This window comes from Bos mutus, chromosome 3 (genome assembly GCF_027580195.1).
Source record: "Bos mutus isolate GX-2022 chromosome 3, NWIPB_WYAK_1.1, whole genome shotgun sequence".
Lineage (NCBI taxonomy): Eukaryota > Metazoa > Chordata > Mammalia > Artiodactyla > Bovidae > Bos > Bos mutus.
The window spans coordinates 18,272,400-18,284,859 of record NC_091619.1 but is presented as its reverse complement, the minus strand read 5'-3'; the positions used below and the strand labels follow the sequence as shown (position 1 = coordinate 18,284,859).

Below are 12,460 nucleotides of genomic sequence, written 5' to 3'. Positions count from 1 at the left end.
AGACTTGCATTTTGTGAGTCCCGGGAAGAAGACTGACCAGCCTCTTTGTCATACCCAAGAGTGGATATTTTAAAATCCAGTTTCAGCATAGACACCGTATTCAGTTGCTTGGTACAACTAGTGGGACTGAGTAAGGAGTAACAGAATGCTATGTTTTGACCAAAACTTATCACAGCTAAAAAATACTGAGGGGAAAAACCCCATACCCTACTTTCTATCACATAGAACTATTGACAAATAATATACAGACAAATAGTAACCTAAAGGAACAAATTAATAGTTACAAGCAAAATTAAAACTCAGCCCTCACCAGGGTATTGTTTTCTCATCTCCCACCCAATGATCTTTCCAGTCTGTTAGTTCTTGTCCTTAAGCAGTCAGATTTCAGTCTGATGGGAAGACAGAATTTATGGGACATAGCACCAGATATACTGTTTGTTTGTTTTTTTGGCTGTGCTGTCTTCGTTGTTGTGCCAGGCTTTCTCTAGTTGTGGCAGGTAGAGGCTACTCTTCGTTGCGGTGCACAGGCTTCTCACTGAGGTGGTTTCTCTTGTGGAGGAGCACAGGGTTCAGGCCCACAGACTCAGCAGTTGCAGCATGCAGGCTTTAGAGCACTTGGGCTTCAGTAGTTGCAGAGTGTGGTGTTGGTAGTTGTGGCTCATGGGATTACTTGCCCTGAGGCATGTGGAATCTTCCAGGATCAGGGATTGAACCTGTGTCCCCTGCATCAGCAGGTGGATTCTTATTCATTGGACCATCATGAGTCCACACCACACATAATGTTAATTTCCAAAAGTGCTCTAGCCCTTATGGCTGTGGGGAAGAGTAGCTGTAGCCTTTAGGCTAGAAAGACTTCTTGAGGGAGGAGAGTGTGGAGCAGAATTAACAAGGAAGAAGTATGGGAATAATTTCTTTGATCTTGAGAGGCAGTATACAGATTATTAATAGGGCCTAGATTTACTTGAAAGTGTTAGTTGCACAGTCATGTCTGACTCTTTGTGACCCCATGGACTGTAGCCCACCAGGCTTCTCTGTCCACGGAATTCTCCAAGCAAGAACACTGGCATAGGTTGCCATTTCCTTCTCCAGGGTATCTTCCTGATCCAGGGATTCTTCCCGACCCACATTCTGCCAAGGTTTGACTCCACAGGGATGGAAAACAGGCACAAATCTGTGGCCTGGAAGTTAAAAGTCTGGGCTTAGGTCTCAGCTCCCCTACTAGCTGTATGATCTTTGACAAGTAACAGACTGAGCTTATTCATTAAACAAAGTGAAAAGTGAAAGTGAAGTCGCTCAGTCGTGTCAGAGTCTTTGTGACCCCTTGGACTGTAGCCTACCAGGCTCCTCCCTCCATGGGATTCTCCAGGCAAGGGTACTGGAGTGGGTTGCCATTTCCTTCTCCAGGGGATCTTCCCGACCCAGGGATCGAACCCTGGACTCCCGCATTCCAGGCAGACGCTTTAACCTCTGAGCCACTAGGAAAGCAGGGACAATATCACCTGACTCCACAGGATTACAGAAGAGAATCAAAATGAGCTAAACTTTAAATCAAAAGGTATGATATAAGTGTGAAGCAATAGAAGAGAACAAAGTATTTTAATGAATATTTCCTTCGCATCTTTCAATCCCATGGACATGTAGCTTGGTGGGCTACAGTCCATGGGGTCGCAGAGTCGGACACGACTTAGCGACTAAACAACAACAAGGTCCCATCTGAGTAGAACTGAGTGGGAGCCCAGAGACAGGGGAAGCCTTCACATTCACAGAGTTTCGGATATTGCTGCTCCTTGAGGGAAGAGAAAGTAACAGGTTTGCCTTCATCTCTGGAATGCCAACCCAGCTTCTCCCCTTGATCATTGCTCAAGATGGGAATGGGAAGGAGTGTCAGAAAATCGGAGGCTTAATTGTGAGTCCTCGGGTTTTAAGGAGAGAGGAAAGTCCTGAGAGGGCGAAGTATCGTTCCTTTTCATGTCTCGCTGTTGCCCAGAGGGGCAAACGGGTGACAGCCCAGGGAGCTACGGCAACGAAGATAGCCTGATCACCGCCATTTTCTCCGTTCCCGCAAAAGACTACCAGGACCAGAATGCAACGGTGCGCCAAGCCAATGGGTCGCAACGCGCCGCACGAGTGCAGGGAGATCCAACTCCCAGGGAGCAGCGGGCGGAAGACTACGAGGCACATCTGGCCAGCCGCTGGCCTCCGTCTCCCATCGCTGGCCTAGCTCTGGAAACGGGCCCGCGCCCAGGATCCTCCGCGCGCAACATGGCCGCGCCGGGAGCGGAAGCTGAGCCGAGGGAATGCTAGGGCCGTACGCCTCCTCGGCCTTTCGTCAGGACCGTACCGGTCGAAGAAGGAAACTCACGGTCCAACCCAACAAATGCGTGTTGCCTTTTCTCGCCGTGGCCATGGGGGAGTACTGACAGAGCCTTTAATCTGATAGGCAACTCCAGCATTTCGCAGCCCTGAGTTGGAACCTCTCGGAGGACTGCCGTGTAAGCGCGGACTCTGCGTTCCGACCGAGGCACGAGGACAGTCAGGCAGGTCCCTCTGTCCCGACAGGTGCGACACAGCACTCCATGCCAGCGGGCGCGGGGAGGCGTGGCCTCCCCCAGGGCCACCACCTCTGCTGGTTGCTCTGCGCTTTCACTTTAAGGCTCTGGTAAGGAGGGGCTGAGGGCAGGGGAAAGGAGGGGATGAGAGGATTGTACCGTCCCCGTTACCCGTGTTCCAGGACCGCGGAGGTGGAGTCGGGGTTCCCTGTTTCCTGGCTTCTGACTCTTGCCCCTTCCCCCCACCCCGCTGCAGCCAAGCAGAGGCTCCCGTGCGGGAAGAGAAGCTGTCAGGTGGGTGATGGTCTGGAACTCGTCGCTCCTATAATTTTGTTTTGACATCCTCCCATATTCCAAGAGATGAGGTGGAAAAGGGCAGTACCACGTGGGACGAGGGCATTCAACTGTGCTGGGAAGTTGATGGGCAGAATTTAAGGGAGAAGAATTTAGGGCAGAATTTTCGGAAGTCTGAGATTTGCATTTCTCTTCCTCTCTAGTGAGCACCTCAAATTTGCCGTGCTGGCTGGTGGAAGAGTTTGTGGTGGCCGAAGAGTGTGCTCCATGTTCTAATTTCCAGGCTGTGAGTATCAGTTTTCTCTCCCTTTTTCCTGACACTGAATCAGACTGGGACGGTGTGACTGTCTAAGGTGTGCCTTTGCATTGTCTTTTGGTTTTTTCCTTGAAGTCACAGTGTAAGTCCAAATCTGAACTTGTCTTCCTCCTGAAAACGTGCCTGTTTCTTTCCAAGTTAATGGCGACGTTCAGCTATTAACCGTGGTCTGCTCAATTTTAGTCTAGTAGGCTCCAGAACCTGCCCGTGCCTCTCCTAGGCTGTTGAGCCTGAAGCGTTCTTACTGACACGTACTCCTGGTCATGTAAACACCACCCTGTCACCCGCCCAGGAGAACTCCTCGTTAGTTCTCTGTTGCCTACCAGCCCCGAGCCATAGCACTCGGACACCTGCTCATGGTGCCCTGCGTCTCCTGCTGCCCCTTCCTAACATGTGCTGTGATGCTTTCCTCCTGGCAGAAAACCACCCCTGAGTGTGGTTCCACAGGATACGTGGAGAAAATAACATGCAGCTCATCTAAGAGGAGTGAGTTCAAAAGGTAAGTGCTGTTTCTCTTCTTGAATCTTCCTATGACTTTAGGTAAACAGTCCTGCCTTTTCTGTTTCTTCTGGAGGTAGCATGGCATATTGGAAAGGGGAGGGGATTTGGAGCCAAGTTACTTGAACCCAAGTCCCAGCTCTCCTCCTATGGTTTCTTATCAGTAAAATTGGTTAGTTAGTACCAGCTCTGTTTATCTCACTAAAAATTAAATATTTGAGGGGGATTAATATATTGTAAACACATTAGAAGGCTGACTCTGGTTTCCTCTCTTCCCCTTGGAGATACCTTCATTAGGATGAAGCAGAAGAGAGATTAGATGGGGAGGCTCTCTGATCTTTTCTGGGGATAACTGTTTCTTCTTGCCCTCAGCTGCCGCTCAGCGCTAATGGAACAACGCTTATTCTGGAAATTTGAAGGGGCTGTCATAGGTCTGGCCTTGGTTTTTGCTTGCCTTGTCATCGTTCGTCAGCGACAACTGGACAGAAAGGCTCTGGAAAAGGTCCGGAAGCAAATTGAGTCCATATAGCTACTTTCTCTCCTTTCGTCTGGGTCTTAGAAAGAAACCCTGCCTCAGACAGAAGGTAGAATAAACTGACTTGTGCCCCTGGTTCTCTGGAACCTTGTGGTAGCACCCCCTTTCTCTCATCTTCCCCATCTAAATAATTAATGAGCAGAATAAAAAGAGTAAAATCATTTCCTTCCCTATCTGTAATTTGGTTTGGGGCAGGAAGTCATGGGGGGTAGAGAGGGAAAGGGGGTAGTGATTTTAGGCCCCAGTTTACCAGGTACCTATCTTCCTCCTCTTCCACTATTAAAATTGTCAGGATATAGTTTTACCAAAAAAAGTTTATTTCTTAGCCAAAACATCAGTTTCCCTTTAATCCTGTCCTTGAAGAAATAAAATCACAGATACATAATGGAAAGTATTTGAGCTTCCCCCTGACATAGGGCAACTAAGCCATGGGGTACAGACATCAAGGGCATCCTTATGGGATTCAGACGCCTGAGGCCAAAGAGCCCTGAGTGGGAACCCCAGGAGGAAGCATAACAGTAGGAGAGCCCTGGATTCCTTATTGGAAGTGAGCCAGGAAGTGTTAGCGCTCACATTTCGTCTGCATGTAACACAGTTCTGATGTGCCTGCTGGGGCCTGCCATCCCTCCCACCTTCTCAAGCGGTGTCCTTGTGGAGCTGTTTGCACCCTTGGCCCCAGGTGGTCCCTCCAGTCTGGACTCTTCCACTGCGTTTTCAGGATTCTCTGTCATGTCCCTGTGAGTCAGGATGTTTCTGGAAATCACTGTGGAGTGAAGGAAAAAGGGCAGTAGAATAATGCTCCCTCCCTTGGTCAGGGATCCTAGACAGGACAGGGCCTCCCTCCCACTTCTTGACTACCCAGAAAACAGAGTTCCTTCTTGCCCTTGCCTCTCACCTCCATGAGGCTGGTAATCCTCAGGCCCAGCTTCTGGCAGGCCCTGAAAGGGGCTGAAGCTGGGCAAGATGATGAGAGCCAAGGAGAAAAGAAGGATCTGGGAAGAAGCAAGAGGACACTTGGGTTGTGGGGACCATCAAGGAAAGGAGTAGAGGGCAGAGTGACTAGGGGGCAGTTGGGGTCATCAAAGATGGGATAATAGGTCTGGCTAGGAAGCGAGGAGCATAGGGATGGAAATGTGGCAGAAGGTGGAGGAGGTGAGGGGGGAGATGGGAAATTGACCAATGGTACCAGAACACAAGTGCTAGTCTGGGCAGCTTTGTTGGAGGTTTGAACAATAAGCATCTGCAGCTGGCGGAGCTGAGTCACCAGGGAGCTGGGAAACAAGGAACGAAGAGTTAGATCTCTTGGGAGCCAGGGCCCAAGAATGTGTGCAGCACACTTCCGCCAACACGCAGGCTGTTTTCACTCACATGTTGTGCCTCTCTAGCTCCTGGACTTTTCTCTGTAGTTCCTGGTTCTGTGCAGCACAGGCAGCCACCCTAGGGAGGGCGGAAAGGTAGGATGAGGCTCGGTAATCATGTGCATCCCTGACCTCACCAGCCTTGGTAAGGACAGGGGCCCAGGCTTGAAGCAAAGAAATGTGAATCCAAACATACCTGCTCTCTAGGCCATCAATGTACTCCTTTTTCCGCCGCCGGCTATCCTGAGCTGACTGCTTATTACGGATTTTCCTTCTGACCTTCTTGAGAACCCTCTCCTCTGCCTGGAGGCCCAGGGTGTGTCAGTCCTGGGCCCTCAGCCTCCCCCAACTCCTCAACTTTGTCCTGCTCTCCTGGCTCCTCAGAGGCCTTGATAGGGCCGCAGTATTGGGATACCCTTTAGGGAAGCGTGTTACCTTGGTGAGGGGCAGGTGAGAGGGTAGGGAAACGCCACCAGCTGTCCTGAGCTGGCTGCTTGTTACGGACTTTCCTTCTGACCTCCTTGAGAACCCTCTCCTCTGCCTGGAGGCCCAGGGTGTGTCAGTCCTGGGCCCTCAGCCTCCCCCAACTCCTCAACTTTGTCCTGCTCTCCTGGCTCCTCAGAGGCCTTGATAGGGCTGCAGTATTGGGATACCCTTGGGGGAAGCGTGTTACCTTGGTGAGGGGCAGGTGAGAGGGTAGGGAAACCCCTTCCTGTCCCAGCAGCCGCTTCTCCTCTTCTGTCAGGAACAAGGTTTGACAGGGCAGCTGCTGGGGCATGAGAGAAGATGAGAATGGAGAGAGGGTCATCCCATTCTCAAGATTGTTCCCCTTGCATGCCTCTTGGGGAGTGTTTCCTGTTTGCTCTGAGGAATAACAAACCATGAAATGAAATGAGGGGCAGGGACCTTAATCGAGACCTTAATCTCAGGAAAGCCACAGGGACTTCCTGAGGCTGACTAGGGAAAGAGGAGGTGGTCTTGTCGTATTTTTTGTCCACAGACTTAGGCCCTTGGCAGTCTGACCAGGCTAGGGAGGACCTATTCTGATGCACGTTTCTGTAGACCTTAGGAGTATCTGGAGAGGATGTGGAGTAACTCACTAAGGTAGAGTGCTTAATCTTACAGCAGACATATGATTCATCTTCAGCCATTAACTTCAATTTGGCAGTGTTACTGTTGCCTGTCAGCCACAAGGAGATCCCTAGGGTGGTGGCTCGTTCTCCCCTCAAGTCTGAGCCCTACTTATCAGACTGAAGGTCTATTCCCTCTCAAAGAATGCCCCAAAGGCAACCAGACTGAACAGAGTATGTGGGGAGGGTAGATGGTGTCTGGTTAATGTGGGCCCATCAACTGTGAGTAGCTTACTTTTCTAACTAATACTTCTTTTTGAAAGATTTATACTTCACTTTGTGACTCAAGAGGAAATTGTTTTTTGCCTTCTGGTGATCTTTGACTTTTTTAGCTAACGCACTCTACCTCTGACTTTTTCTGGTGTTCACTTCTTGCTTCTGATACTGTTTGGTGCTGTATTAGAGGCATGTCCCTCCCAATCCACCTAATCAAAATCTCTGAAAATGAAGCCTGCTGCTGCTGCTGCTGCTAAGTTCCTTCAGTCGTGTCGGACTCTGTGTGACCCCATGGACGGCAGCCCACCAGGCTCCCCGGTCCCTGGGATTCTCCAGGCAAGAGTACTGGAGTGGGTTGCCATTTCCTTCTCCAATGCATGAAAGTGAAAAGTGAAAGTGAAGTTGCTCAGTCTTGTCTGACTCTTCTCGACCCCATGGATTGCAGCCCACCAGGCTCCTCCGCCCATGGGATTTTCCAGGCAAGAGTACTGGAGTGGGGTGCCATCGCCTTCTCCGAAAATGAAGCCTAGAGGGTACTTATTTATTATTTTCTTGGCTGTGCCATGCAGCTTGCAGCGTCTTAGTTCCCAACCAGTGATCGATTCCATACCCCTTGCAGTGGAACCCCTGAGCCCTAACCACTGGATTGCCAGGGAATTCCCCTAGAAGATATATTTTAAAAACAAGACCAGGGCTTCCCTGGTGGCTCAGTGGTAAAGAATCTGCCTGCCAATGCAGGAGACGTGGGTTCAGTGTCTGATGTGGGAAGAGCCCATACGCCCTCGAGCCTGTGTCCCACCAGAGAAGCTCCCACAATGAGAAACCTGCTCACCACAACTAGAGAGTAGCCCTCACTCCTCACAGCTAGAGAAAAGCCTGCACAGCAATGAAGACCTAACACGGCCAAAAATAAAAATAAAAAAACCAGGACTTCCCTGGCAATCCACTACATATGCCCTAGTGTTTTTGATGCACACACAAGTTTAGATATCTGCCTCAGTCTGTTTAAGATTCCTCAGCCCAAGATTCTAACGTGCTTGGCTTGGCTTCTGGTCTCAGCTTCAATTACAGATTTGCAGGGAGGCTAGAACTTACTTTCTGCCTTTTTGGATACAAGGAGTTCTTTTCAGGATAAAGGGAGGAACAGTGACTTGGGCAAGGCCCCCTCTTCATCCTCACTGCAAGGAACCAGCCCAGCTCCCCTTGGGAAGGTATGTGACGTGTCACACACCTATGCTGTAACTGTGGGCAGTGGGTGACTGCTGAACTATTGTTCCAGTAAAAACTGTAATTGCAGTCGCTTCTACACCCTGTGCCCAGTAACCAGTTGGATTCCCAAGTGGCCTATCCCATTTCCACGTCCTGACTCAAGGCTGAGACAATGGCCCTAACTGAGCAGACAGTGCACACAGCACCAGGCTCTCTCCTGAGCCCTATCCTTGGATTCCCTCACCCCACCCTCTCCTTAACTGAAACATTACGCCCTTAATCTCAAGCTCAAGGGCTTCTGTCTCTCTTGTCCATTCCTGCTCTTACAATTGCTCACATCTCTCTGGCATTCAGGCCCAATGCCACAAAAACTGGGGCAAAGACAGTGTTCAGCATCAGTTTCCCCTCCCTCAGCCCCTTTTCCCCAGTTCTTTGTAGCACAGAGTACTGAGTCCAGTGACTTCCCGAGACTCACCAGGGCTGCGGGAGGCGCTGAGTTTACAGTAGCTGCCGTGGGCAGGATGTGAGCATCAGGAGGCAGCTCACTGACCACGCAGGCATCAGGCACTGTAAATGGCGTGCTCCACTGATCTGAGGGAGACATAAGTGGCTGGGAGAAAGGATGTGGGTAGTGGCATAGGTTGGGGAAACCCCCTTAACTCCAGGGTTAGGACTGGACCTGGAGGGCCAATGTCCCCTTCCCACAAAGAACACTGACCTAGCTGGATGGAGATGAGCCCTACAGCTGGCCCGGCTTCCCCCTGCATCCTCTCCAGGGTCCCTGCCTCATAGACAACCTCATAGAGGGCAGGGGAACTGGGTGGCTTGGGGGCAGGGGGACTGTCTGGATGGCCGGGATCCTCAGAGATTCCACTGTCACTGCCAGGAGATGCTTCTGAGCAGTAAACTTGATTGGGGTCAATGAAAAGTTTCAGGAAATCTTCAGGCTCACTCTCTTGAAGACCCTACAGTAGAAGAGGGTGTGAATGTGTATAGGGAAGAATTCTGCAAGTCCTATCCAATGTCAAGACTAGATCAGTTTCAGTCCCTTCTGTCTTTGGACATGAGGGTAGTTACAGCTCATGTCTATTTTAGGGGCTCTGTCTTCAGACCTCTAAATGGAAACTGAAGCCTCTTGCACTTAACACAAGAGGTGTCTCAACCCATACCCATTCCCATTCATCACACTCACACAGCCGTGGCCCACACTGCACTCCCAGCCTTGCAGCCCCTGTTCCTGTAGCCTAGTCACTGGAACCTCTGAAGGTAGACCTTGGAGTCCCAGCTCCAGGAAAGATCCTGTTGAGAAGACATCTTCTGGAGGTTCCAGACACATGTCCAGCAGGTCAGGGGTTTTGAAATCCATGGTTCTGCTGGGAGGCATGGGGGAGACGGGGCAGTTGCAGGAGAAGGAGGGCTCTCCCCCTCCCCCACCCCACAGTTTCTGAGCTCCTCTCCCTTTTCCATTATACCCCTTTCTCCCCTGTGTAGCCCCCTCAAATGTCACTCCAGCGATACCGCCTTCGGCCTTATCTCTCTGGTTCAGACCAACAGGCACCCTCCCTGGGTATTACCTGTTTCGAAGAGCCCAGTCCTGCCAAGCCAGCCTAGCTCGTTGATGGCCCCAAACAGTACACCTTTTCTTTCTTCCAGGATCTCGCATCCTGGACCTGCCTAGCCAAACCCCGCCCCAGCTTTACACTACAGAAGTGGGTTGTACCCAGCCAAGAGCCACGGTAGCGGAGCAGTATCTGGAGCAGGGATTAAGAGGCTGAGCGTCCACAAACCGGACTTAAGACATCAGACTGGCCCCTTCTGCCTCAGTTTCTCCTAGTGACAGCAGGAGGGTTTGATGGCTCCTCAGGGAAGGCTAGAGATGGCTGTGAATGGAGCACGGGACGCTTCGTGCCTGTTCTCCTCTAGCCGTCAGTTTTATAGACGGGAGACTACGACGGGGCTGAAAACAGGAGAGAAGGACTGCCGAAGGCTGACAGAGGCATCTCCTCCTCCACTCCAAGGCGCTCTTCCCCCAGTTGAGTCTGATTGGAAGCTAAAGAGGGGCTGTGCCTTGAGCCCGTGGGATTACCGTCTGGAGGCAGGCTCCGCCGTAACTGGTGGGAATTGGCTGTTAGAGAGGGGGGGGAAAGAGGCCAGTGCAGCCAGGGCCTTTATTTGTCTGGCAGGGATTTGGTTCCGCGGCGTGAGAAGGAGGGTAAGAGCCAGACGACTTACAGTAGGGAAGGGGGTGGGGTAAGGGGAAGTTCCGGGAATGTGGGCAGAGGTTTGGTTTCACTTGCCACGTGACTCCGAATCTAGGCCGGGAGTAAATAACCAGACAGCGCGTTGACTTTGGAATGTCGCGTAATCGTGGGTTGTCCAAATCCATAATCCATGCATTATGCTATTGATAAAGAACAGCAGTTATGTATACATACTCACAGGTTAACTAATGGAGGGACAAGGGTCTAGAAAACTGCAAAAGGTTAAAATACTCGGATTTGGTTTGGGAGTTTGACTTATTTTTTGCATATAGTTACCAGTAATAGTAACTGCTTCCCTAGTGGTTCAGAGGTTAAAGCGTCTGCCTGGAATGCGGGAGTCCAGGGTTCGATCCCTGGGTCCGGAAGATCCCCTGGAGAAGGAAATGGCAACCCACTCCAGTACCCTTGCCTGGAGAATCCCATGGAGGGAGGAGCCTGGTAGCCTACAGGGCATGGGGTCGCAAAGAGTCGGACACGACTGAGCGACTTCACTTTCACTTTCACCAGTAATAATATGCAGTATGTGTTCTGTATTTGTACACTTTACAATTTTACCAAAGAGGAGACAGATAACATGATACAAATGTAATAATACCAAAAGTTGGGACATTTTGCCTTCATCTAGAGACTGATGACCCAGGAATTCACTTTGAATAAAATAATGGGGACTTCCCAATGCAGACAGTGCAGGCTCAGTCTCTGGTTGGGAAGCTACAATCCAACATGCATTTGGGCATGGCCAAAAAAAATTTTTTTTTAATGGAGCTATACTGATTAGGTATGATTTTCATCTGCCTCCCAACAGTACTTCAGATAAAGAATAGTTCAGTGAATAAAGCACACAAATTTGGGGCATATATCTGGAGAAAACCATAATTTGAAAAAGATACATGCACCCAAATGTTCATTGCAGCAGTATTTCCTACAGCCAGGACATGGAAGCAACCTAAATACCCATCAGCAGAGGAAAGGTAAAGAAGAGGTGGCACATATATACAATGGAATATTACTTAGCCATAAAAAGGAAATTAACACCATTTGCAGGAACGTAGATGGACTTTGAGGTGGTTATACTGAGTGAAGTAAGTCAAATACAAATATCATATAATATCCCTTATATATGGAATCTAAAAAAAAGGTACAAATGAACTTATCTACAAAACAGAAATAGAGTTACAGATGTAGAAAACAAATTCACCATTTCTAGGGCGTAAGGGAGGGGGAGGAGTACATTGGAAGATTGGAATTGACACATACATACTACTTTGTATAAAATAGATAACTGGAACTTCCCTGGTGGTCCAGGAGTTAAGACTCTGCTTTCCAATGAAGAGGGCACAGGTTCGCTCCATATGGGATCAGGGAACTAAGGTCCCACATAACTCAAGGTATGGCCAAATAATAAATAATAATAAAATAATAACTAATCAGGACCTACTGTATAGCACAGGGAAATGTACTCAATGCTCTGTAGTGGCCTATATGGGGAAAAAAATCTAAAAGAGAGTGGATATATGTATATGTATAATTGACTTTTTTGCTGTACACTGGAAACAAACACAACATTGCAAATCAACTATACTCCAATAAAAAATTTTAAATCATAGTTTTAAAATAAATAAAAATAAAGCACAAAAACTTGGGATGTGGATTCAGAATTCAAATGGGTATTCTTCCTGTGAAAATTTAAATAGGTTGAAGGTAAAGAGAAGAATAGGATCTAATCATTATTGAGTAACTGATATATGGTCAGGCATTTTCATGTTACCCATATAATTCTCATAGCAATTCACAGCTGGCAGAGGGAAGTTAAATGATTTTCTCAAGATTACTCTTGTTGACTAAAAAAAATTGCTCTATCTAAAAGCTCAGAATTATGTTTTATTTGGTGGTCTTTCTGAGGCCTTCAGGCCCGGGAGGCAGCCTCTCAGATAACTCTGAGGGACAACTCCAAAAAGATAAGGGAGGAATCAGGATACATAGTTTTTCAACAAAGACCAGGTATTCAGAACATCAAAAGATTACTATTAATTAAAGAAAACCAGATATCTCAAGTTTATGAATTTAGCGCTTCTCTGTGTATGGAAAGACATT

At 48.9% G+C, this 12,460-nt stretch overlaps 2 protein-coding genes across 5 annotated transcripts; one reads left to right on the top strand and one right to left on the bottom strand.

Moving 5' to 3' along the window:
* The first annotated feature begins 2,125 nt into the window (after positions 1-2,125).
* Positions 2,126-4,353, top strand: JTB (jumping translocation breakpoint). Its single transcript, XM_005910028.3, has 5 exons — positions 2,126-2,659; positions 2,806-2,843; positions 3,047-3,129; positions 3,579-3,658; positions 4,030-4,353. Exons 1-5 carry the CDS (start codon positions 2,577-2,579, stop codon positions 4,184-4,186), a joined length of 441 nt encoding a protein of 146 aa, XP_005910090.1. The 5' UTR covers positions 2,126-2,576; the 3' UTR covers positions 4,187-4,353.
* Positions 4,354-4,761: 408 nt separating this feature from the next.
* Positions 4,762-12,047, bottom strand: CREB3L4 (cAMP responsive element binding protein 3 like 4). Of its 4 annotated transcripts, none has more exons than XM_070367214.1 (10): positions 9,680-12,047; positions 9,298-9,475; positions 8,824-9,070; positions 8,581-8,696; positions 6,224-6,316; positions 5,747-5,853; positions 5,561-5,629; positions 5,379-5,463; positions 5,088-5,184; positions 4,762-4,955 (listed from the first exon to the last, which is right to left on the bottom strand). In XM_070367214.1, exons 1-10 carry the CDS (start codon positions 9,766-9,768, stop codon positions 4,762-4,764), a joined length of 1,275 nt encoding a protein of 424 aa, XP_070223315.1. In that variant the 5' UTR covers positions 9,769-12,047. The 4 variants fall into 4 exon arrangements, with proteins under 4 accessions (XP_070223315.1, XP_070223316.1, XP_070223318.1 ...); XM_070367215.1 differs by having other exon boundaries at positions 9,298-9,478; positions 9,826-12,047; XM_070367217.1 differs by having other exon boundaries at positions 9,298-9,478; positions 10,192-12,047.
* Between the last annotated feature and the right edge of the window lie 413 nt (positions 12,048-12,460).